The sequence below is a fragment of the Malurus melanocephalus genome, unplaced genomic scaffold, assembly GCF_030028575.1.
Source record: "Malurus melanocephalus ecotype Western Australia unplaced genomic scaffold, MMel_1.1 scaffold_358, whole genome shotgun sequence".
Classification (NCBI taxonomy): Eukaryota; Metazoa; Chordata; class Aves; order Passeriformes; family Maluridae; genus Malurus; species Malurus melanocephalus.
In genome coordinates this window covers 431,811-453,876 of record NW_026623590.1, presented here as the reverse complement: position 1 = coordinate 453,876, position 22,066 = coordinate 431,811, and the positions used below count along the sequence as shown (strand labels likewise).

At 43.2% G+C, this 22,066-nt stretch overlaps 1 protein-coding gene across 1 annotated transcript in view; it reads right to left on the bottom strand.

Moving 5' to 3' along the window:
• ADAM12 (ADAM metallopeptidase domain 12) overlaps nucleotides 1-22,066 on the bottom strand; it is a 159,803-nt gene that overhangs the window by 17,282 nt on the left and 120,455 nt on the right. Inside the window, exons 12-14 of the mRNA XM_057378427.1 lie at nucleotides 8,951-9,128; nucleotides 4,217-4,306; nucleotides 2,678-2,873 (exon numbers count right to left, since the gene is read on the bottom strand). Of these exons, the coding sequence (XP_057234410.1) occupies nucleotides 2,678-2,873; nucleotides 4,217-4,306; nucleotides 8,951-9,128 (464 nt within the window). The remainder of the gene's footprint in view (nucleotides 1-2,677; nucleotides 2,874-4,216; nucleotides 4,307-8,950; nucleotides 9,129-22,066) is intronic.

The following is a 22,066-nucleotide window of genomic DNA, read 5'->3' as shown; positions in this document are numbered from 1 at the left end:
TGGAACAAAAAAGGTCACAAGCAATTCCTGCTCCTCAAGGATAAAAATGACATGAATTATGGTGAGAGAGAGAGAGAGAACAGGGAACTTTGGGTGTTCTGGGAGCAGACTGGAATCAGCTTGGTCTCTAAGAGGAATTCATGGCTATTTTCAGAGATTGTCCCCAGGARCTCTTCCCTTCTCCTTCCCACCAAGCTTTCCATGCAGACAGGAAAGAGCAAAAAAAAAAAAAGATTCCTCTATTTTATCTGAATTACTGTGTTGAAAGGAACAAAAACAACCCCAAGGAAATGCAAGTGCTTTTCTGGAAACAGGTTCCTACTGCTCAGCCTAATGTAAACAAGCTCTGACAGTGTTCATCATTTTCCTTTAAATAGATCTAAAAATATGAAGATTGACATTTATCATTGGGCTTCTGGACATCTGTAACYTGATGAATAAAGAAAGATGTACAAGGGAAGACATTAATAAGGAATTCAGTACGGTGAGTATTATTTTAGGAAAAGTTATTGTATTTTGTTCTGCATGGCTTTCTGCTACTGGGAAGAAGAAAATAGGGACAGAATAAAAATGAATTGTGATCTGTTTTTCCTTGATAGGGGAGATCTCATTTTTTAAACCACAAAACTTCTTCACTCTAACACAGGCCGTTGTTAAAAACAGTTCTAATCAGATACAACAATCTTTTAAAAGGTTCCAATGTATATTTTTGATACAAAGTCCAGAGACAACATCTTAGGATGTCAAATCTCTCTTTGTGCTGTGAGCGAGGCTGGAAAGATTTGGTTTTTTTTTAATTTGTGCCATGATATTTTTCTGACTGTGTGAGCCACCCACCTCTTTTCCTGTTCTACCCCACATCTGCCAGCTCATACTCAGCCAGATGTGTGATAGAGCAGTGATTATTCACATCCCTACAGTTTAAATCCAGAACAGTGGCGTTATTTGAAGTGTCCAAGGCCAGGCTGGACAGGGCTTGGAGCAGCCTGGGASAGTGGAAGGTGTCCYTGCCCATGGCAAGGGATGGAATRAGATGATCTCTGATGTCCCTTCCAACCCAAACCATTCTGTGATTATTTCTAGTTTTTTAATTTTTCCAAAAACATGGCAAGAATTAAGACTTTCAGTTCAGGTTTGGTCATGTCCCACCCTCCCTTTTTAAAATCCTTCTCCTTGGGCCTTCCCAAGACAAAACCCAAGGGTATCCCAGTAAATGCTTGTCTGAACTCTGTCCTTAACSAAACATCTTTCTCATAAACAGACCCCACAGCCTCCCTGGATGAATGGAACCCCCATGACAGCAGTGCCCATGTGAAGAAGGAAGACAAGAAAGAACTGGGGGAGGTCATGGCTTTGGTGGAATTGCTGTGTTAGGAATCAAAGCTGACCAGGAGCTGCAGCAACTCAGCTCCCTGACCTTTAGAGGAATTTCTCTCAGCCCCTGAAACCACAAACAGCCTGAGTAAGTTACCACAGCATGGCAAACTGGTTCAAGAGGAGATTTTTGCTTCCTACAACAGAAAATATCTCTGTATCCAGGGATTAGAACTCCAGGATGACTTAACCTGGAGGATCTAATTGTCCATGGCTCCATGAGCTCATATCAACCCTACAAGGCATGTGGGATTCAGGGCAGTGGATCAGAGGAATGCCTTGTTCCACGTGAGGAGGTGAATTTTGAGCTGGAATTCCTCCTGGATGTGTTCCTGTACCCACATGGCCAAGCTGACCTGCTGTTTGTACCACTGGGGTTGGTTCTTGAGAAGATTTAATGCTCTTTTAAGGAGAAATTGGAAAAGTKCATGTTCTCTGGGAAGGAAACAAATAAATTCTTTGGTAGAATCACCCTTCCCTTCTGGGGAGGGTTTTGACCAAGGGAAACATCTGCCATTATATTGATCCAGAAGTTTTGGAGCAGAGCAAAAAGAAGAGAGATACTGAACTGAAAGAGATGAAGGGAGATGGAAAAGTCAGTTTAAAAGGAATAATTACACCTCTCTCTAAATGATGCATCACCTCAGGAGAGGTAAATGGTTTTCGAATTTGACAGAAAGGGTTAACATTTGCACTACAGTGGAAGGGCCATTGGGCTTTATAGAAAGGTGAACAGCTTCCCTGGGATAGATGCTGAGAGCAGCTCAAGAGCCCATGGCTCCAGATTGCTGCAGAAAGGAAKCAAATTCCCACGGGAGAATAAAATCCCTTTCTGCTTCAGTGCCCAGGCTGCTGAAAGCACTGTCAGGAGGTGGTTTACAGGTGACACCAGTTAATCAAACACACACCGTGATCCAGGAGTGTCAAAAGCTGAGCCCTGGCTGGGGATGCAGCAGACACATCTGTTTTGCAGATGAGCTGTTTAGAGCACAGGAGGAAGCTTTACACAGCAGCCTGAGAAGGGATGTGATTTCAACCTGTCAGGAGCGYTCAGCGCTTTATGGGGTGACATCAGGCCACTGAAAATCACATCAAAATCATGAAAATGATTTGTCTGAGTTCACCTCTCCATCTGCAGCGCGTTGCAAAGCACAAACCTCGTCTCCTGCTGCTGCCAGAAGCGAACACGACAGCGAATCACAGCGAGCACGAATCACACAACCATTCCCTTATTATTCACAGAAACGCACAAAACACCTGCAGATCCCGATTTTCCAGAGCCTCCATCCCAGCCTGGGCTCACCTGGGCCCCAGAGGGTGATGCACTGCTGCTCGTGGGTCTGGCAGATGCCGTTGTAGCAGTAGCCATCCACACCATGGCACGGGTGCCCGTCGTGCAGGTAGACGTTGGCCGGGCACTGTGGGCTGGCCCCCGTGCAGAACTCGGGCAGGTCGCAGGAATTGCTGGACTCTCGGCAAGAAATCCCCGCTGGCTTCAGCTGCAAAACAGAGGTGAGGTCAGTGAGGATGGCTTTTCCCAGTGCAGAGGACAGGGMAKGGATGMACGGCTCGAAATCATCGATTGGAGYCRYGCTGGGAGCGTCAGGGAAGCTGCACAGGAGGCAGCAGAGAGGCTCCTCCATCCTTCCTAAACACAAAAGTTCTGGAAAGGAGAACCTGAGCTCCTTTTTTTCCCACTTGGGGAAATACAGGAAAACACACTGACAAATTTCCCTAAAGAATCCTTTTCTAGTCGATATTGAAAAAGCCATGAGTCAGAAGTTAATTTCTTTGTCTTAAGCAGCTTTATCTGTGGATCTATTTCTCCTGGAAAAAGTCAGATCAGAGACCTTTCCACCCAGGCAGCTGATCATGGGACACTGTGCTCTGTTAGGGCTCAGGAAGCCACCAGTCTGCTGGATTCTGGATTTAGATACCCAATAATTCCCAGGTTGGAAGGTTCAATTTGATGATCTTGAACAGATCTCAAACCTTAATGATTTTATGGAGTTACATTTCCTCCTGGAAATGTTGCTGTCATGGGCATCAAGATCTCCTCAAACTTAACCACATGACTAGTCCATGTTCCTGTCCTGTCCTGATTTCCATGGAAAATGGCTTTTTTTTTTTTGAGCTGATGGCATCCAGCAGGCAATGATGGAAGGTGCCACTCTGAACATTCCCTTCTCAACAGCAGCCACCAAATATGAGTGAGCTCTGCACCCTGGATTTTAATCACAATGCCTTTGATAAAAAGCAAAGGACACAAAGATTGATTTTGCTAAAATGCAGTTCCTGGCTGTGGGGATCCCTTGCTGCTCCGAGCCCGTGGGGTGCCACAGCCACGATGGCAACTTGCTGGATGATTTATCAGCCCACGGGCAAGGCATGGCCTGAGAATCCAAACAGGGAAATGCCTGTGGCAAATTGGCTTTTATGGAGTGTTAGGAAACCACAGCGGCTGATGAGCTGCCATTAAAAATACATATGCTGTTGAYAGGATTAATAATTTAAGAGCCTTCCCCAAAAAAGTGGGTTCAGCGTTTAATGACTGCTTGCCATGTAAGAATGAGAAAAATTAAAGCACACAAAAGTTCATGAGAAAAAAACTTTTGCATGAGCAGCTGAAGGGCCCACAAAGCACACAGACATCATTTAAATAATCTGCTCCTTCAATAATTCATATTTTATCATTTTTTTTATGGCTCACATGACACGCAAGCATCYTACTATTTATCAAACCAATTTGCTTTTCCTCCATCCTTGCTCACTGCCCTGCAGCAGGGAAAACCACAGAATTCTGCCCTCCCAGCCCAAAAAGGAGCCGTTTGCTGAGGTTCACCTGGCAGTCCTGGCAGCAGAGCCCATGTGCACACACTGCTCCGGGGTTCAAGGTACAGGTGGTCGCGTTGCAGCACCGRTTTGTGCATTCCTGGAGGAGGTGGGAGGGCAGATTTAGAGCAGACAACTTCCAGTCACAACGAGCTGTAAATCAAGAGGCTGCCTATAGCTGTGCCAAGAAAAGCTGGGCAGGAAATCACAAATTATACATGAAATTCGACAACCYGATCCAAACAGCCTTGTCTGCCCTCAGATTCAACAAGCCCAGAGCAGTAAAACCAGAGGAGCTGGTTTATTCCAGCCATGGATCCAATCCCAAACATCACCAACAATTCAAGCATGCTGACACCACTCCTGATAGAGCTCTATGGTGTTTTATTTCCCCAGGAATCGCTGGAATGATTCCACTGCCTCCAGAGAGGATCCAGGAGCTGYGTTTTTGCTCCTGAGCATCACTACAGCTCAATTTTGTGATAGCTGCTGGCCAAGCTCCTGTTTGGATGGGGCTGCCACAGAGGGAGGCAAGGACACGATTCCATGTAATCCCTTATCAGAGCACACCAGTAATAGAGCTCTGAGATATGGGWTGAGCAGGAATTGCAGCCTCACTCGCTGCTACAGCCCAATTTCACACTTGGTGATTAGACGGTGCCATGTGTGGGCTCCTGCAAACTTTATTCTCATCAGAAYGAGCTCGTGAGGAGTCTCAGGAAAGAATGGGTTTGTTTTGCCAAGATAATGCCCACAAGCTGCAAGTTACACCAGCTGAGCTGGAATCTCATCTCTCTCACTGAAACAGCAGCAGATAAAATTGCTCTTCGGCTGTGTTAAGTCGGTTTGACTCAACAAGGGATYGCTAACAATGCAGGGAACACAGGAGGAATAAATGGGTTGGAGTGATGTTCACAGCCTCCTGAAACTCCACTGCTTCTGAAAGCTTCCCTGAAAGGCAGGGGGGCACCGACTCACCAGACAAAACCAGGAGGAGCCTCAGCATTTCACTGTTTTTTAGATAATGTCTTCCTGGATGCACAAAGCTCTGAAGCAGAGGAACAACTTCCTGCCCCTATTTTTGATCAGAAGGCTGTGGAAACATCCCCATGCAGCTGCTGCCTGTCAGGGCCAACATTCCTTTGCACAGAAGCACTTTTTACAAATTCACCTCCAAAATAACCTGAGATAAGCAGAATGCAGTGCCAGTCCCAAAGAGGCATCCTCCAGCCCCACAGGAGATTGGGATGGAGACACAGCTCCTGCAGTGGGGCACAGCAGCCTTTGAAATGTCCAATTGCTGTCTCACTTCTGCCTCATTGCAGGGAATGAGCTCAGTAAACAGTTTTTGTGCCTGGGCTATCAAATTGTCAGCAATGGTTTTAACATAAACAGGCAAACAAACAGGGAAGGCTCACCAGGGTTTTGGGGGATGGAGGCTGCCACAGAAATTACTGCTGTGCTGGAGTTGTTTCTTTTAGTAATAATAATAATTATTATTATAGTGTATAATAACATTATTATAACATTATTATAGTCTATTATTCACATACTATATTACTACATAATATTATGTAATATATTATTGTATACAAAATAATATAATATTATGTAATGTAATATAATGTAATGTAATATAATAATGTAATGTAATATAATATATATACTATAATGATTGTTATTATTATTAATGATAACAATAATAATTGATAACAACAGCCATGATGGGGAGGGCGTTTCCACCCTTTACATTCCCCTCACAATTTTATCAGYTTATTTTCCTTCATTTTCTTCTCTTCCAGAGCCCTTTTGAAACTTTGAACCACCTTATTGCTTTTCTCTCAATCTCTTCCACTCTGCTTTATCCTCCCTGGGATCAGGGAGGGGTAGGGGAAAACCTGCACAAGCAGTTTCAGGCACAGCAGATTTATGGAGGCGTGCTGGTGCTTTGTTTTGTTTTCCTATTTCTCCCCGAGTGCTTCCTAACAGCCTATTTACCTTTTAGACCACTCCTGAGCACTGGGCTGACATTTTCATGAGTCTATTTATTGCAATATGAACTCTTGTTCCTCCATGGTCAGAGCCAGCTCYGAGTCCATCATCTTCTCAGTGATTTTGGAACGTGCATCACTCCTCAGCGATGATTTCTCATCTAAATGCCTGTTCCAGCTGCCTCAGAAGGTTTCTCTGCAGTTCCTCACAGCCAGTTCCCTTCTCTACCAGCCTAAYATCATCAGCAAATTAAAGACTGTTCCTCTTCCCAGGCTGTTTATGAAAATGCTGAGTTGTGTGGTCCCCAGGACACATCTCATGGACACAGCACAGCAGATCTCCTTCTGTCAAACTCATGATTTACACCTGGTTGTATTTCTTATTTTTAACCCAACTTTTGCCTGTGCAGTTTTCTCTCATCTACAGCTCCTCAATCTCTTTGAGAGGCTTTGATAAAAGGTTTGGTCTAAAGCCTCTCTGAACCACTCAGTGACAGCCCTGTCCCTTTCCATCCACTCTTTAAGCCCTTCAGAACTTTCTGATGGTTTCTAAGACAAGATTTTGTAGGGCAGGACTTTGTAAGGCAGGACTTTGTAAGGCAGGAATTTTTAAGGCAGGATTTCCTGGCACAGGAGCTGTGTTGACTCGTCCCTGGCACATCCCAGCTGTTTGGGCACTCGCTCCTAATTACATTTGGGAGTAATTAGTCTGATTCCTGAGTTAGCAGTTAGTAGTGTTCTGCTCCCCCTCGCAGCTGGTTATAAAAGTACAGACACATTTTCATCTTTCAAGGACTGGGGGTTTTTACTTCTCATTCTTTTATCTTTCCCTCTCTAATCTACTTCAACCCTCCTTCCGCAGACACTGCAGCACATCAGACATTTTTGGTCATATAATTGAAAATTAAGTTAGAATCTTAAAATTATGGGATAGTTTGGGATGGAAGGGATCTTAAAACCCATCCAGTGTCACCCCTGCTATGGCAGGGACACCTCCTACTGTCCCAGGGAGCTCTAAATCCCTTCCAGCCTGGCCTTGGGCACTGCCAGGGATCCAGGGGCAGCCACAGCTTTTCTGGGCACCCTGTGCCAGGGCTGCCCACCCTACAGGGAAGGATTTAATCCTAATATCACCCATCCTTGAGATACTGCAACACCAGGGACAGAACTGAGCTGTACAAATGACTGGGCAGTGAATCAGTAACTCACAAAGATCTCACGGCTTTCCTGGAACCACTCAGACAGGAGCAGTAAATCCCCAATAAATCTAATTGCACACAAGCTGCAGTTTTCCAATCCAACTAAAAAGGCCAAAAGACAGAAAGAAGAGGCAAATCAAGTCAGTGCTTGCWGACAGTAAGTGGCTTTGACTCGAAAAGGTATCGCTAACATTGGCAAATGAGAGCAAGGAAGATAACGGGGTTAGGAAGACATTTGCAAGCTGCTTGCACTCTATTGACTTTGAACACAAGATAAGGCTGCTTCCCCCAACCCTGTCACCCTCAGGAGTGAGAGAACTGCCAGGAAATCCTCCCAGCTCAGACAAAYCCAATACACTCCAGGGGCAGGATGCAGCAATATCTCGCTGTTTTAACTGCCCCCATCKCTTCTGTCTGTAGGTCCTTATTTATCACAGGAAACAAATCCCTCATCTGCTGCTGCCTCTAATTCAGATAATCMGAGAGAGGTTCAATACAGCCAATGAGGCTGGGATGGAAAGGGGATAAGGATGTCAGCTGGGATATTGTTTGACCCCCAGGTTTTGCCTATCTGCTGCTGATCTGAGGAGCCCTCTGACACGTTCACTAAACCAAATGGAACAATCTTTGAAGCAGCAGCAATCTGTCTGGGAGGCAGGGAAGGCTGTTTCTGTTGGGTGCTAATTGGCCAGAGGAAGAGAAAAATCCCGTAGCCAAAGAGGGAAAGGTCTTGCACCTAAAWACTGCAGCTGCAATGAAAAATACCTGGCCAATATTAATATTTCTATTWGTTATATATATGGATAGTGAGGCCCTGGCACAGGGTGCCCAGAGCAGCTGTGGTTGCCCCATCCCTGGCAGTGCCCAAGGCCAGGCTGGACATTGGGGCTGGGAGCAGCCTGGGATGGTGGAAAGTGTCCATGACCATGGCAGGGGTGGAACATCTTTAAGGTCCCATCCAACCCAAACCATCCTGTGATCCTACCGTTACCATGGTTATATTGATAAATATAAATTTAAATATATAAATATAAGTATAAATAAACATAAGTATAAATAAACATAAGTATAAATAAACATAAGTATAAATAAACATAAGTATAAATAAACATAAGTATAAATAAATATAAGTAAAGTATAAATATAAATATAAATATAAATATAAATATAAATATAAATATAAATATATAAATATAAATAGTGGCTTCTCACTGACAGAAACAAACCTCCAATTAACGCACGTTATCTTGGGAAATCCGAGCCAAGTACACAAACTCATTTTGAGTTCAGCTAAAGCTGAAAGGAACTTCTAGGAACACGAGGTCATGGCCAGACTGCTGGACAAGGCAGGGTTTGCTCTCTAGGGATGAACTGAGCACATTGTGAACCCAAACCCTGCCTGAACTCAAACATGCTCGAGGCTCCCTGCACTTCTGAGACAATGAGGTTTAAGCTGATGGGGTGGAAGCTGAGAAGGGAGGGCTCTGTTTTACACAAACACCCCAAACCAAGCCCCTGCTGTCCAAATCCTGCAGCTCTCAGTTGCTGTCCTACCTCAGGCTCCCCGCAGTCRCACTCCTCCCCATCTTCCACGTAGCCATTTCCACACTTCTGCCCCYCAAAGGACTCCTTGACTTCGGGCAGGTTGAACAGACACATTCCCACTCCTTTCTCCAGGCTGTTCTCCAGGTCCTTCCTGCTGCAGCTGCTGAAGACCATGGGGAATGGATAGCTGCAGGAAAAACACACGGAGACAAAARGGAAGGTTGTTACAGGAGATGGAAATCTCTCTCCTGTCCCACTGGTGACATTTCAGCACGTCTGGGCCTCGAGCAGAAGGTTGTGTTCACTTTTCATCACACAGAACTACAGCCAACCCCATCAATAATAATTCCTGACTCTGAGTAAGGGAATTTCCATCTTTTTCACATCAATTTGTAGCTGCTTTTAAGGACTGGAAGTGTTCACATTTGGAATTCCTTCTCCCTSTTTTGCATATGGAGTTATAATGCAAATTATGATCGTGAGCCTAAAGAAATGCTGGGCTTGCAAGTAGCATCCTGCATTTGCAGGACTGCAAAATGTCCTAATCCTTCTTGGAAAATTCAGCCTCAAATGGCAAATTAATTCATCTTGCTCTGCAGAATGACAAAATTCCTGCTCTTTTCAGGAAAAAAAAAAAAAAAGGAGAATAAAAGAAAAAACCCCACTGTTACTTGATAAGAGCATGCTTCTGCAATTCATCAAAGCCGAGCTYGGGAACTGCATGATTAAAGCAAAGACAGTTTTTATTTGAAATCAGCATGGCTGTAAGGACACTGAGCTGAAAATGCCTGTTTTGAATTCCCAGTGCAGAGCACAGGATTTGGCCCTGCTGTGCAGGCACGAACAGTTTATTTTGCACAACAGCACAAAAAAAACGAGCCTGAGCAGGACAAATATCACCAGGTAAGTGGTGCTTTTCTCTCAGAGACCTTCATTCTGTTTGTGCTGATGGGTGTTTGCAGTTTGCCTCACTCATGGGAGACTCAGTGACACCAACACTGGGGTGTCCAAGGGCTGCTGCAGCTGCTCAGTGCTGAGATGTGGAATCAGAGTYRTGGAATGGGTTGGGCTGGAAAAGGACTTGGAGAACATTTCATTCCAKMTCYAGGGACACCTCCCACCACCCCAGGGTGYYCCAATGTCCAKCCTGGCCTTGGGCACTSMMAGGGATCCAGGGGCAGCCACAGCTTCTCTGGGCACCCTGTGCCAGGGCTGCCCACCCTACAGGGAAGGATTTTCCCTGCTCTCCAATGTCCACATGGTTCTGTTAAATCTGTGTCACAAACTCAAACAGATCTTTGTCACTCCCTGGTCCAGCAGTAACTCAACATTTCAGCACTCAGGAGCCAACATGGCAATTTCCCTTTACCCACAGAGCACTTTGTGCCACCCACGTGTTATTGGGATTGTTATCTCTGCAGACAAGGAAGGTATCAGACAGAAATTCTGAACTTCAGACTTCCATTAATCTCCTGGTGTTTCTGATATCCTGAAATGAAAAGCTTGGTTTGGGATTGATGATGCCCGTAGGTCTCAGAAAGGAAYAATTTCTATTAAAATGTTTGGCAACTACAAATGCAACAGAGCTTCCTATGCTGACATAAGGAAGTTAATTAGGATCTTTTAGAAGGTTATGGATACATTACAGAACAGAATATATTTTGTGCCTAGTTAAAATTACCTCTTTTACAGTTTCTTCTGCAATAAAACAGCCAGCTCATTGGAAAAGAACATAAACATGAGTCTGAAGGAGAAAATAATTTTCCTGTATCACTATAGGGCTTGTCAAGTTAAACTAAACAGTTTTGAGTTTCACTGACATATGACTTCAGAAAGCTAATAGGCATCTCCGTGTAATAAGCTGATTGCTGGAAAATATCAATGTTTCAGCAAAATGACAGAGGCTAAGATAAATAAAGAAATTTCAGACTAGCAGGAGGTAGGAGCCAGGCTGTCAGCTGGGCCCAAAGGGAGGGCAGGGAACGTACTTGGGGTAATGGAACAGAAAATAAAGGCACTTGGAAAACTACTTTATAAAACTACTGATCATTTTCTATGGAGYAATTGGAGATGTTCTTAACAGGACACCACAAACTTCTGTCCTACACTTGGTGCATTTGGACAGAAACCTCACAAAATTCTGTGTATGTGACTGATGGATGAACCTGCCTGCCAAACAGCAGGAAAAAGCAAAGAAACCCGGCTACATCTGACTGATAAATCCTGGTGAGGGATTGATCAGACACAGCCCCGTATCGAAGTGTGAATAAATGAATTCTGCACCATCCAGGTAAGATCCTGCCCTTCCATGGCTCAGGTTTGCTTTGATACCTGCTGGGTACAACCCAGAGATGCTCACACCTCRCAGGGAATGAAATCCACTGGGGAATTATTAATCCACAATTAATGCAGGTTTCCAAGTGACAGCCCTGAGCCACACAGGGATCATGAGAACAGCTCACTCCAAAACTGTCAATGTTTTAGGGCTGTTCCTTGGCATCCCTGGATGCTCAGGATCATTTGCATGGATGTCAGGTGTTCTTGCCCATCAGCAGGAGGGCAGAACCCTCTGTCTGTGCCAGAGGTGAATTTGTGTCATCGCTAATGAATGAGGTTTATGCTTCCCCCCAAAGGAACTTCAAGCTGTTTCCTATTTTGAGCTCACAGATCCATTCATCTTCTGGCTTTTCCTGCTCCTGAYGCTGATTTCCTCAGCTGACATCAGTGCAGCACATGGCACATGATGACATTTCCTGAAAATACTTCTTCTTTACCAAGCAAGCCCCAAATAAAGCAATAAAAACCCAGAAACTAAAACAGAGAAACTTCAGGGTAACCTCACTGTGCAAGAGAAGATCCCACATCAATTGGTGCCAATTGATGGAAACTTGATTGATCTTGAATGTAATATTCTGAAACACAACCAATCTTCTTTTTTTGAGCAATAAAGTCCCACGTAACAACCACAACATTTGATGGCTGTGATTTGAGCCTATATTTTGTCTGTCTTTGCAATTTTGAAGCTGTTTCATCAGAAGAATGACATCCCTGGCAGATGGGAAGGGAAGGCACAGATTTTGGATGTCAGGAGCGCTCAAATTGGTGTTTGAGTGAGTCTGGAGCTTGTGAAAAATGACAAAGGAATGGTGATGGGAAAGAAACTCATCCTGTGAACAAATGCAGGAGCTTCCTGCTGCTCCCCTGATCTCACCTGAAGGAGCTGCCTTTGGGTGGGAGAAGGAAATGGGGTCTCCACAGTAAAGCCAATTCTTGACCTGTCTCCAAGATTTCAGTGATATCTRTGAGTGTTTGTGCTTCCTGTGGTAGCTCAGACACTCATTCCACTGGAAAACCAGCTCATAAACACCATGGCAGAAAACATAACACCAGAGGCAAAAAATTCATTAGCAATCTTCATATCCCATCAATATCCACTCAAGACATTTTCTGTTACAGATTCTTAAWTTTTTTTTACAGCTGGAAAGAGAAAGGCAACTTTAATCCAACCCAACTCGGGTAATTGTCTGCCTCTAAAATACCGTGTCCCATACATTTTTTACACTGTCTGGATCTCCGGATTTAACGCCCAATGGATCATTTTGTCAAACTGTTCTGGCTGTGGGTACAACTCTACAGAACTCAAATTGTTCCCAGCACTACCATCAGTCTCTTCAGTGGCTTCACAGCAATGAAAATCATCTCAGCCTTTCTACCCCTCTCGAATCCACAGAATTCCTCGGCGTCTCCTTGGTGCTTAAAAGACGTGTTTAATCCCCAGCAACAAAAATCCCAGCTTCCAACAAAAACAAAAATCCCAGCTTCCAACAAAAACAAAAATCCCAGCTTCCAACAAAAACAGCTTTGCCTGCTCCTGCAAGGAAGACCTTCACAGCAGTAAGAGGATCCCTGGAAATCGATTCCTTGGGAAACAGAGCCTGGGCTTGTCCCATCCATTTAGTTTTCAAGCACTCCAGCCCTCCCCATGCCAGGTTCCTTTAGGCAGCTCTGCATTCAGCCTGCATTAGATGGCTCCTTCCATTAACTCACTGAAGTGACATCAGCACCCTGTCAAATCCCATTTAACAGGAGAGGATTCTTTGTACCAGCACCTCGCTGCCCAGCATAGGCTGCTTTCCTTTAATTTATTTATTTAGAAATAATATAAAAATATAATATCAATATATTATCTATATAAATATATATAAAAATAAATATATAAATATATATAAATAAAGATATATATATTTTTTTATATAAACATCTATTTATATAACTATATAACTATATAAATATATAAATATGTAGATATCTAAATATGTAGATATTTAAATATATATTTATATACATATATAAATATATAAATGTAAATATGTAAATATGTAAATAGAAAAGGAAAAATATAAAATATATATGTAAATATAAATATAGATAATATAGGTAATATATATAAATATAAATACTATAGAAACATATAAGGATATAAATATATAATATAAACATATATTTGTAAATAATATATTATAAATGTATATAATTAATCATATATATTAGAATATATTATGCATTAGAATAAACATTATGTATATAATTAAAATAAAATAAACATTTTGATTATTATGATTATCACTATCCAATCTCGCTTTTTTAGTTTCTTATTCAAGAGCTGCAGGACTTTTCTAAAGGAACTTTTATGAAGGAACTGCCACTTTCTGTCCCAAATGTGGGTGTACACACACACACACACACATTATATGGATATACATATCTATTTATAGGGTTCATTTCTTCCAGTTCACATCACAACCTGATTATTCAGCATTATGGCAATGTTTATAYAGAGCCTTTTACCAAAAGCCCCTGAAGTGTTTTACAATTATTCACTCAATTAAAATGCACAAGGGCCCCAAAGAGCTCTATTAAGCACCACCAGACCTCCCTCCCCGAGGTAATATGATAATTGGAGATTGTATTAATTTTAAAAGGGACATTTGGATTTTCTTCTGGAAACAACTCCTGCCTAACTGATTTCCAAAGGTACAGAAAACTGGGGCGGAACTTTGCCCAGAATTCTTGAAAACCCAAACCTGAGGGGCCATATCTGGAAACAGCTCAGGCATCAGAGGTGMTTTTTAGGAGCACGAAGGTGCTCAAAGGCCAGAGGGGTTCTCAGTCAGAAGTTTCCCCTGAATTTCCAGCACTTTCCATGGCAACACCTAGTCTGAATTGACCATTACAGTCACTGTGTCTGTACTGATTTTTTTGAGATTCAGAAACATGAATACTTATTCTCCTTTATCTCCAAAATTCCTGATTTTACAGAACCGGAGGGGAGAAGAGTAATGCAGAGCCTTTTACTGGAGGATGGAGACGTGATTTTGAGATCCTCTTGTTCAGACTCTGCAGAATGCCTGACACAGAAATATCTGAGTTTTCTGTTGCATATCCCAGTTTGACATAGGAACATAAAAACAGGAAGGAGGGGTTAAATTCAAGAATTAAAGAACAGAGATGGGGCCGGGTTTTTTTTCCCATGGAAAAAATGGCAGCACCAGAGAAATTAACCCAAGAAGAAACCTCCAGAWGGCAGAAACTCGAGCGAGGTGAATRTTTCTAGAGCCAGGGAGGTGCTGATTTCAAGGAACTGTGACAATTTTCCAGCCTCCTCCAACTCCTGATCTAATTGATGCAGTTCTCCCGCACTCAAAAGCATCCCCCTTGGTTTTAACCTTCTAGACATTATTACTGCTCTCTGGCTTTTGAAAACAACTCTTCCTGGGCTCCTAGGAGAGATGAGCCTACCAGAATAAAAGTGAATTTGCTATTAGATGACATTTTCTGACACTCCAGCTCTTCTGTACAGCAAGTATGTTAATGAATTAGTAAGCATAAAGAACTTCACAGAATTAGGTGTCAAGTAGGAGATAAAAATCCCGTTTTCTTTGATATTGAAATWGGTGTTCAAATACTACAGATCTCTTCATGTATCAAGCTCTGTCACTACACGTTATTTCCTACACCTCACGTTTTAGCAGCAATTGTTTAAAATGAGACAAGTGCCATAATGTGGAAGGGCTTTTTAATCTATTAATTAGACAAGTGCCATAATATGGGAGGACTTTTTGATCCATTATTTAAGCAATGTCTCCATTTCTAGAGTACTTTTGAGGGAGAAAGGCACAAATGCAGTTTTTGACCCCACCAGCACAACAAAGGGGGAGCTTGGAGGTTGTTTCACACCCAAAGCTTTGTTTCACACCCAAAGCTTTTGCAAAACAGCAAATTGGGAAAATTAGGAAGAGGGGAGAAGCTGGAAGACCCTTTGGGATTTTGGAGGCAGCACAGACAGAGCTTTGCCCAAAACTTCAGTCCCAGAGCTGATGTGGCASATCTTTTTCAGATAGTTTGGAAGGATTTAGCTAAAAATGCAGAGTGGTTTTATGTACACATAAAGTATTTCAATGGGAAGTTTGCTTCAAAAGGTAGCACATGTCTGACARCCCATAATTATTTTTCTAGCCTATTTTTCACTCCCTTGCTCCTCTTTTAGAGTTTTAATCCCTGGAGCATCAATAAAGTGGAGCACAGAACTGGGCCACGTAGTCAGAGATGCCATCAAAGTTCCCCTGTCTGAGTTCATGGCCAGCRACCTCAGAGCAAGCCCAGATTTCTCCTGCAGCTTTTGTCACGTTCACTGCACAGTGGCTTCTCACTCTTCCAGCAAAAAACTGGGAATATCTCACACTGCTGGTCCATTTAACTGATGTYTGCTTGGATGGCTCGTTGTGCTGCAGTGGAATTTCCAGCTTATTCGAAAGAGAGCCTTTCCAAGCCAATGTTTAAACTTTGCACACCAAGGCCTCGAGTTGGTTTTAATTTTTCCYTGGGGATGGTGCAGATTCCCAGAAGGAATTCCAGCAGGCTCCTTTCAGGTACCCAGATGGGATTGATGCAGCCCCAGCTGAGCCCTGACCTCTCCCATTACATGGAAGGTGAAATTTTAACTGCCTGGAATATCGAAAAAGGCAGATTTATAACGCTGGATGTGAGACTTCAGGGCAGAAAGCAGCGACAGAAGAAATGCCTGGACRGTTCCCAAAAATCCATTCTGCGAGGGAACAACACTTAATGGCTTTATACAGTATGGACTGTCGTGGCAGTCACAAAACTGCCAAATAAAACATTATTAGCAGTTACTTTCCCTTTGACAAATGGATGGCCAGAGAAGCTTTTTCTTGGAGGAGAGGTCTGTTGTGACTTTCCTTTGTGTTCACGGGGTGAAGCAACAGCGAACCAATTCATCACCCCTGACAGGATCCTGACTCTGCGCTGGAGTTATCTGCATTGCAAAAGCTCCATGGGAATTGAACTCAGACAACTGTTCTTCCTGTTGGAAACCAGACAGCCGAGGAAAGGAGCTCTAATCAGTTTGCATTTGCCTCTGGCTCATCTTTTGCTCTGTTTCCTTTTAGCCCGCTACCTCATTAATAAAAACTCGCCGATYGCCGCGAGTTGGGGTTTCGCAATCCGCCGCTCAGGATTTGAGGCGAATCCAACGCTGACTACAGGAAAAGAGGAGAAGAGAGGCAGAGCAGAGGGAGAGAGGGATGGAAAGGGCAGGGCAGGACAGGTCCCAGGCTAAGGAAAAGCGGGATGCAGACACCCCATGCGTGCCAGCAGCTCCCGGCAGTGAAGGGAAACGCGGATAAGGAGCAGAACCAGAACRCCCTGAGTTCAAATTTATCCCACAAAACACAACATCCTCAGYGTGTGATGAGCAAATAAACACAAATGGCCCAGCCTATTGCTGAGGATCAGCTTCCTACTGATTCCTGATTAGAGGAAAGGTGCTTTGCTTAGTTCCCAACCTGATTTTACAATCTGCTTTTGTTCCAGGCAGTTACAGTCTGATTTTCTCCCTTGAAAAACCTTGGAATTGATTTCTTTTTAATGGGCCAGGAGCAGCGGAAGGAAAAAGAAAGAAATCTATCTTTGGGAATCAGCTTGATTGAAAGAACTATCATAACGAGGGTACTTGGGCTCAGGAAATRGATTTGGGTGAGGATGAGCCCGGATGTGAGATAAAAAGATCAAACGACACCAGGTTAAGAGAAGTGAACTCCAAGAGGGGCTAAACCCCACCAGGAAAAACCCATGCCTGGGAAAAAGGATTTCACAGAAAATCCTGAGCTGGAAGGGACCCACAAGAGTCTTTGAGGCCCAGAGCAATTCCAAGGATGGAGCACATGAAGCTGCTCCACTGGGAAGGGCAGGAACAGAGGATGAACTGTGTGGAAATGCCACTTGGTGAGAGCTGGGTGCTGGAGAAAAGAATCTGAGTCCTGCAAAAAGCTGGAAATAATAAATACCTGAGGGACAGGCTCCTATTGATTTCACTTAACATCTGTACTAGCCAGGCTCTTCATAAATCAGGACACCAAGACAGGAATATCTGACTTGCAAGCAGCATGGCTCAGTTTTTTTTTCCTTTGGGAAGATCCAAAGGAAAGATAAGTGAGGAAAAACAGTGCCAGAAATTAGTCTGAATTCTCCCAGCATTCCCACCTTCCCTTCTTCTGTTATGAGAAAAAAGCTCTTTATCCCCTATCACCTAAATCACCTCAAATGAATGGAAGCAGAATTCTGAAAAAAATCCTAAAAATAAAAGAACAAGGAATCACTTTTTCTAGCTTTCACTTTCTTTTTCCCAGGGCTGGAACAAAGGAAAATTAGCAGCCACATTGGATTTATTGCATTAATTCAAGCCATGAGGACAGAATGGATCCAGCCATGATCTAAGAACTGGGGATCATTATTGAGCAAATTAAAACTTTCACTCATAGGATGGAAAGCTTTCGATAAATCTGAAATAATAAAAAAAAAGGATCCTGGTGAAATCCTGGCCTTATTGAAGCCCATGGGAGTTTTGCTTCCAGCTCTGGATTTCTCCCCTGGAGGAGTTTGGCTTCCCCGAGAGCGTCAGGGATGGAGATGAACACGATTTCCATGCTCTGAGGGGCAGACAGAAAGACTCTCTAGGACACCAAAGTTATTTCATCTCCTCATTTTCAGTGCTTTTACTCTAAAATAGGTGTTTTTTATCTCAATTCACCCCTGGGGCTGTGTCACTGCTGTGCAGAGGCTGAGATGGAGCCACCAGAACCCCACAGCAAACGCGCCCAGCGCTTCGTACGAGGCTTTGACATCAGCAAAGATCAAGAATGACTTTGCAGGATGGAATTGTTGGGGGAAAACRGACACCTTCCCTCTGTGGATTTGAAAGATTTTGCACATCCATGGCTGGCACAAAAGGCTCTGTGATTCCCATGACAACTGTGRCAAACGCAGCTCTGGGCATGGTTTAATTAGCAGGATTCTGCCTTGCAAGGCCACATCCACTGCTCCAGGTGCTCCTGGGCACACAGCACATGTTCCAAAAGGAGCTTTCATGTGACCTCAAGGATTTCCCTTTAAGGCACGTTTCCATTTTTAAGTCAGGAATTCATAATTCATTAACACCAATTAAAACTGGACACTGTGTGCTTAATTCTCCGTGTGCTGTGCTACAGAATTATCCCTGCAGGTTGAAAAGTTCGGGGTTTGTTGCTTTTTTTTTTTTTTTTTTTTTTTTTTTGATGAAACAGAAAGCCAAGATAAAGGGAAATGTCCTTATATGATTTGTTCTCATGGGTCACAGCAATAGCAGCACAGCAGGAGAAAAATGTCCCTCTGTGAGCTATATTTCCTATGGATATTACAGCAACAAGGCAAAAGGCAGCTGAGCTCCCTCATCCCAGCACCCAGGCCAGAAAAAGTGGATACATCTCATAGCAGAAACCACTACTTGTCCTTAAGTATCTGCCATAAATAATCTCACCAGAAATAAAATGTGTTTTCATTTGAGGAGTCACCTCTCTCCTTGTCAGCTTCACTTACAGCAAAGTCGTGGTGTCAATCTGGGTGAGTTCTCCTTGAGAACACACCAGCAAAGCCAAATATTTTCACTCCTAGCAGCACATCCACTGAAATGGGGAAGACTAAACTAAATAAAAAGCAATTTTTTTTTTTTTTGCCCCATAGCTCTCTGTGCTAATTGTTAACAGTGACCAGCTCCTGCAAAAGACTGGGAAAAATTAAAATTAAATATGTTTCAACCGACACCACTAATTCTTCAATGCAGCTCTTATTTATCACAACAATTAAATATATCTGCCAGGCATGGAAATTATTAACAAAAAARAGAAGAAGGCTAAATGCACTGCAGACATGAGGCTACTTGGAGTGAAGGCAAAGAGGCAAAGACTGACATAAATCTATTCTGTAATCTCGTGGCTGTTTCCTACTAAAGGAAGGACCAGAATGCAATGTGCTAAATTACTGGGGCAGAGGGATATGTTGCTTAAGGTTTTTTTGTTGGCTTTTATTTTTTAAAAAGCAGTTGCACTGCTGGCACAACAGACCCAGCTCTGTCACAAGTAATTTATTACATCAGTATATCAACTTTATTAAAAAAAAGAATAAGACAACAAAGAAGTCTGTCTTTGTGCCGAGCTCAGCTCAGACGGGTTTGGAAACATAAACAGCTTCAGAGTTTAATTAGAAACTGTTTACATCCGAAAGATAATTTCATTTTCCTCAAATTGTAACAGAGGTAATTCCAGATAGYTCTGCTGACTCTGGAGTTTAATGTCTCTAAGCTGCCAGACTGAAAAATGCAAAGTGAGGTCTGAACAGCTGAAAATGGAAGAGAGGGGTCAGGAAATGCTGTGCTAACTACTAATGGTTTGATTATCTAACATTTAACAGCTCTGCAGCTACAAGATGCTGCGAGATGGCTGCAAGACAAAAAAAGAGAACCACTCAGCAAACTGAAGTGTCCTTTCCCACACTCTTATTTCTGATTTCCTTCCCATTTCACCCTGACCTTTTGCCTTTTTTAGGCGGGTTATTTTTCTTTTTCTTTTTTTTTTTTTTTTAAATTTTAAATCTGGTGAGGTGTTGGAAAAAGTGTTTTTCCCTTCAAGTTGGTGCTGTTTTCATGGCATACCTGGCTGTATGCTCCAGGAAATCTCTGGAGGGTGAATATTTTCACATCTGGAGCCTCCAGTTCAGCCTCTGAATGACCACAGTGAGGGTGACCTTATGTTCTGCTTCCTCCAGATCATTTTTCAAAAAGGAGAAAATGATTGAAATGAATACTTTATACAAGTATGACACAAAATGACACGAGGGATTAGTACTTTCCCAACTTGTCCTTAAGAGATTTGCACTATGTTTTATTTATTTAACTACATGTTTATAAAGTAGTTAAATAAATACTTTTTTTTTTCCTGCGGCGGTTCAAAAATCAAACAAAAKCAGACAAAACAAGAAGACTCCTCAGAAAACCCTTTGAGGACCAAACCCAGCGARGCAAGCAGCTCYCCAGGAGCCYTCAGCCWCCTGTCTAAGATGMAAATATTCAYTTGTGGGGTGTAAAATCAGCACTGYTGCCACTGTGACTGTTCTGATGTGCAGCCCTGAACCTCACTGATGGTGCAGGGGGTATCACAGACCTTCAGCACCACCAAGGAACAGCAGTTGGGGAATATTTTAATGCTGAGCTGCTCCCCCAGACACTGAACCCTCTCAGCCTGACCCCATCCTGCTGCTCACCCACCCCAGATCCATTGGGATAGCTGCATCCTGGGCAGCCAAACAGASCCCTGAGGAATCCCCATCAAAATCCACCCTCCTGCCTCCACAAACTTTGATTTTCATTTGGATGGCTCCCACCATCCGATTCTCAGGCTTTTCTCACCCACAAAACCCTACTCTGGCTCACCAGAGATGGAATCAAACTKCAGGACAGGAGCAAACCAGGCTGGGATTTGGGTCCCCGGGCTGATTTCTCTGTCCCAAACCTATATTTCCACCCGAAACAGCAGCTGGGTTTGGACAGAGACCCTACACAAAGACACACACTTAACTAAGGAATATTTACAAATCCAAGCTATGACACCTCAGTGGCTCTGGGGAGMATTTCCAGATTCATCCTCAGATCCAGAATTTTGGGGAGGAGGGAATGTTCTGCTGCTGGACTCCTGCACTGACAGCGGCACGTGAGTGCCAAAGCTTCTGCCAGCCCTGCCCTGGCACTGAAAAATCCAGAGAATCCCCAAACTCTGAGAGCTGCAGAGGTTCAATCAGAGCCCTCAAACCAGGAAAATCAGCAAGACCTTCCAGAGTATGGAACAAGCGTGAAATGAGAATGGATGGAGAAAAAAAAAAGCAAATAAACAGCTATTTGAGATGTCTCTGATAATACATTTGCTACCACAGAGGCTGTTGATAGTGGGAAGTCAATAAAACCAGGAGTTTTGCCAGCAGAAATGGGTGTGTATTTATAAAYAAACACAAAATAAAGGCTGATGCTYCTCTCTTTGGCCRCTGAAGTGAACAAATGGAAGCAAAGCAATGAAAGAGCTGCCTTTCAAGGATAACATCTCCCAGGGCACAGGAATCAGCCAGTGAGGAACAAATGTTCCCCAAACTCATCCTCAGATGCCTGGACCACTTTACAGTGATCCATGGAGCAGCTCATCCCCAGGGAGGCAAACAGGAATGTTCACATTTGCTGTGTCTTTCCTGTCTTTGCAGCTCCTGGTCTTGCTTGGTGCCACTTTGAGCTCCTCACAGACATCTGCTGCTGCTGCTCAGGAAAAAAAAAAACCACTCTGTTTCCACTTAAATATTTTATCTCACCTTAATTACGACCGAGGTACTCARTGTTCAGTGCAGAACATCTAATTGCTCCTGGAGGGAATTCAAATCCAGTTAGTACCAAGGCTCTTTCTCAGTGGTACCTGGAGGAAACCCACCTAATGCTCCACCCATGGTTAATTCTCCCCCATTTCTCCTCAGCAGGGCTTAATTTGAGTCAATTAGTTTAATTTGGGACTGCTATTCAGCTGAGKCTAGATCACCTTTGCTCTCAGGCTCATTCACAAACAGGCAGTTCCCATTGGTTCCCTGCTTTAATTCTAACATAAAGGTTTTAATTTTACTTTAAAAAACCTACTGATGACAGCAGGGGGGTTTTGGGATTGGTTAAAAAAATGTCTTCTCCAAATTACAACAGTAAATGAA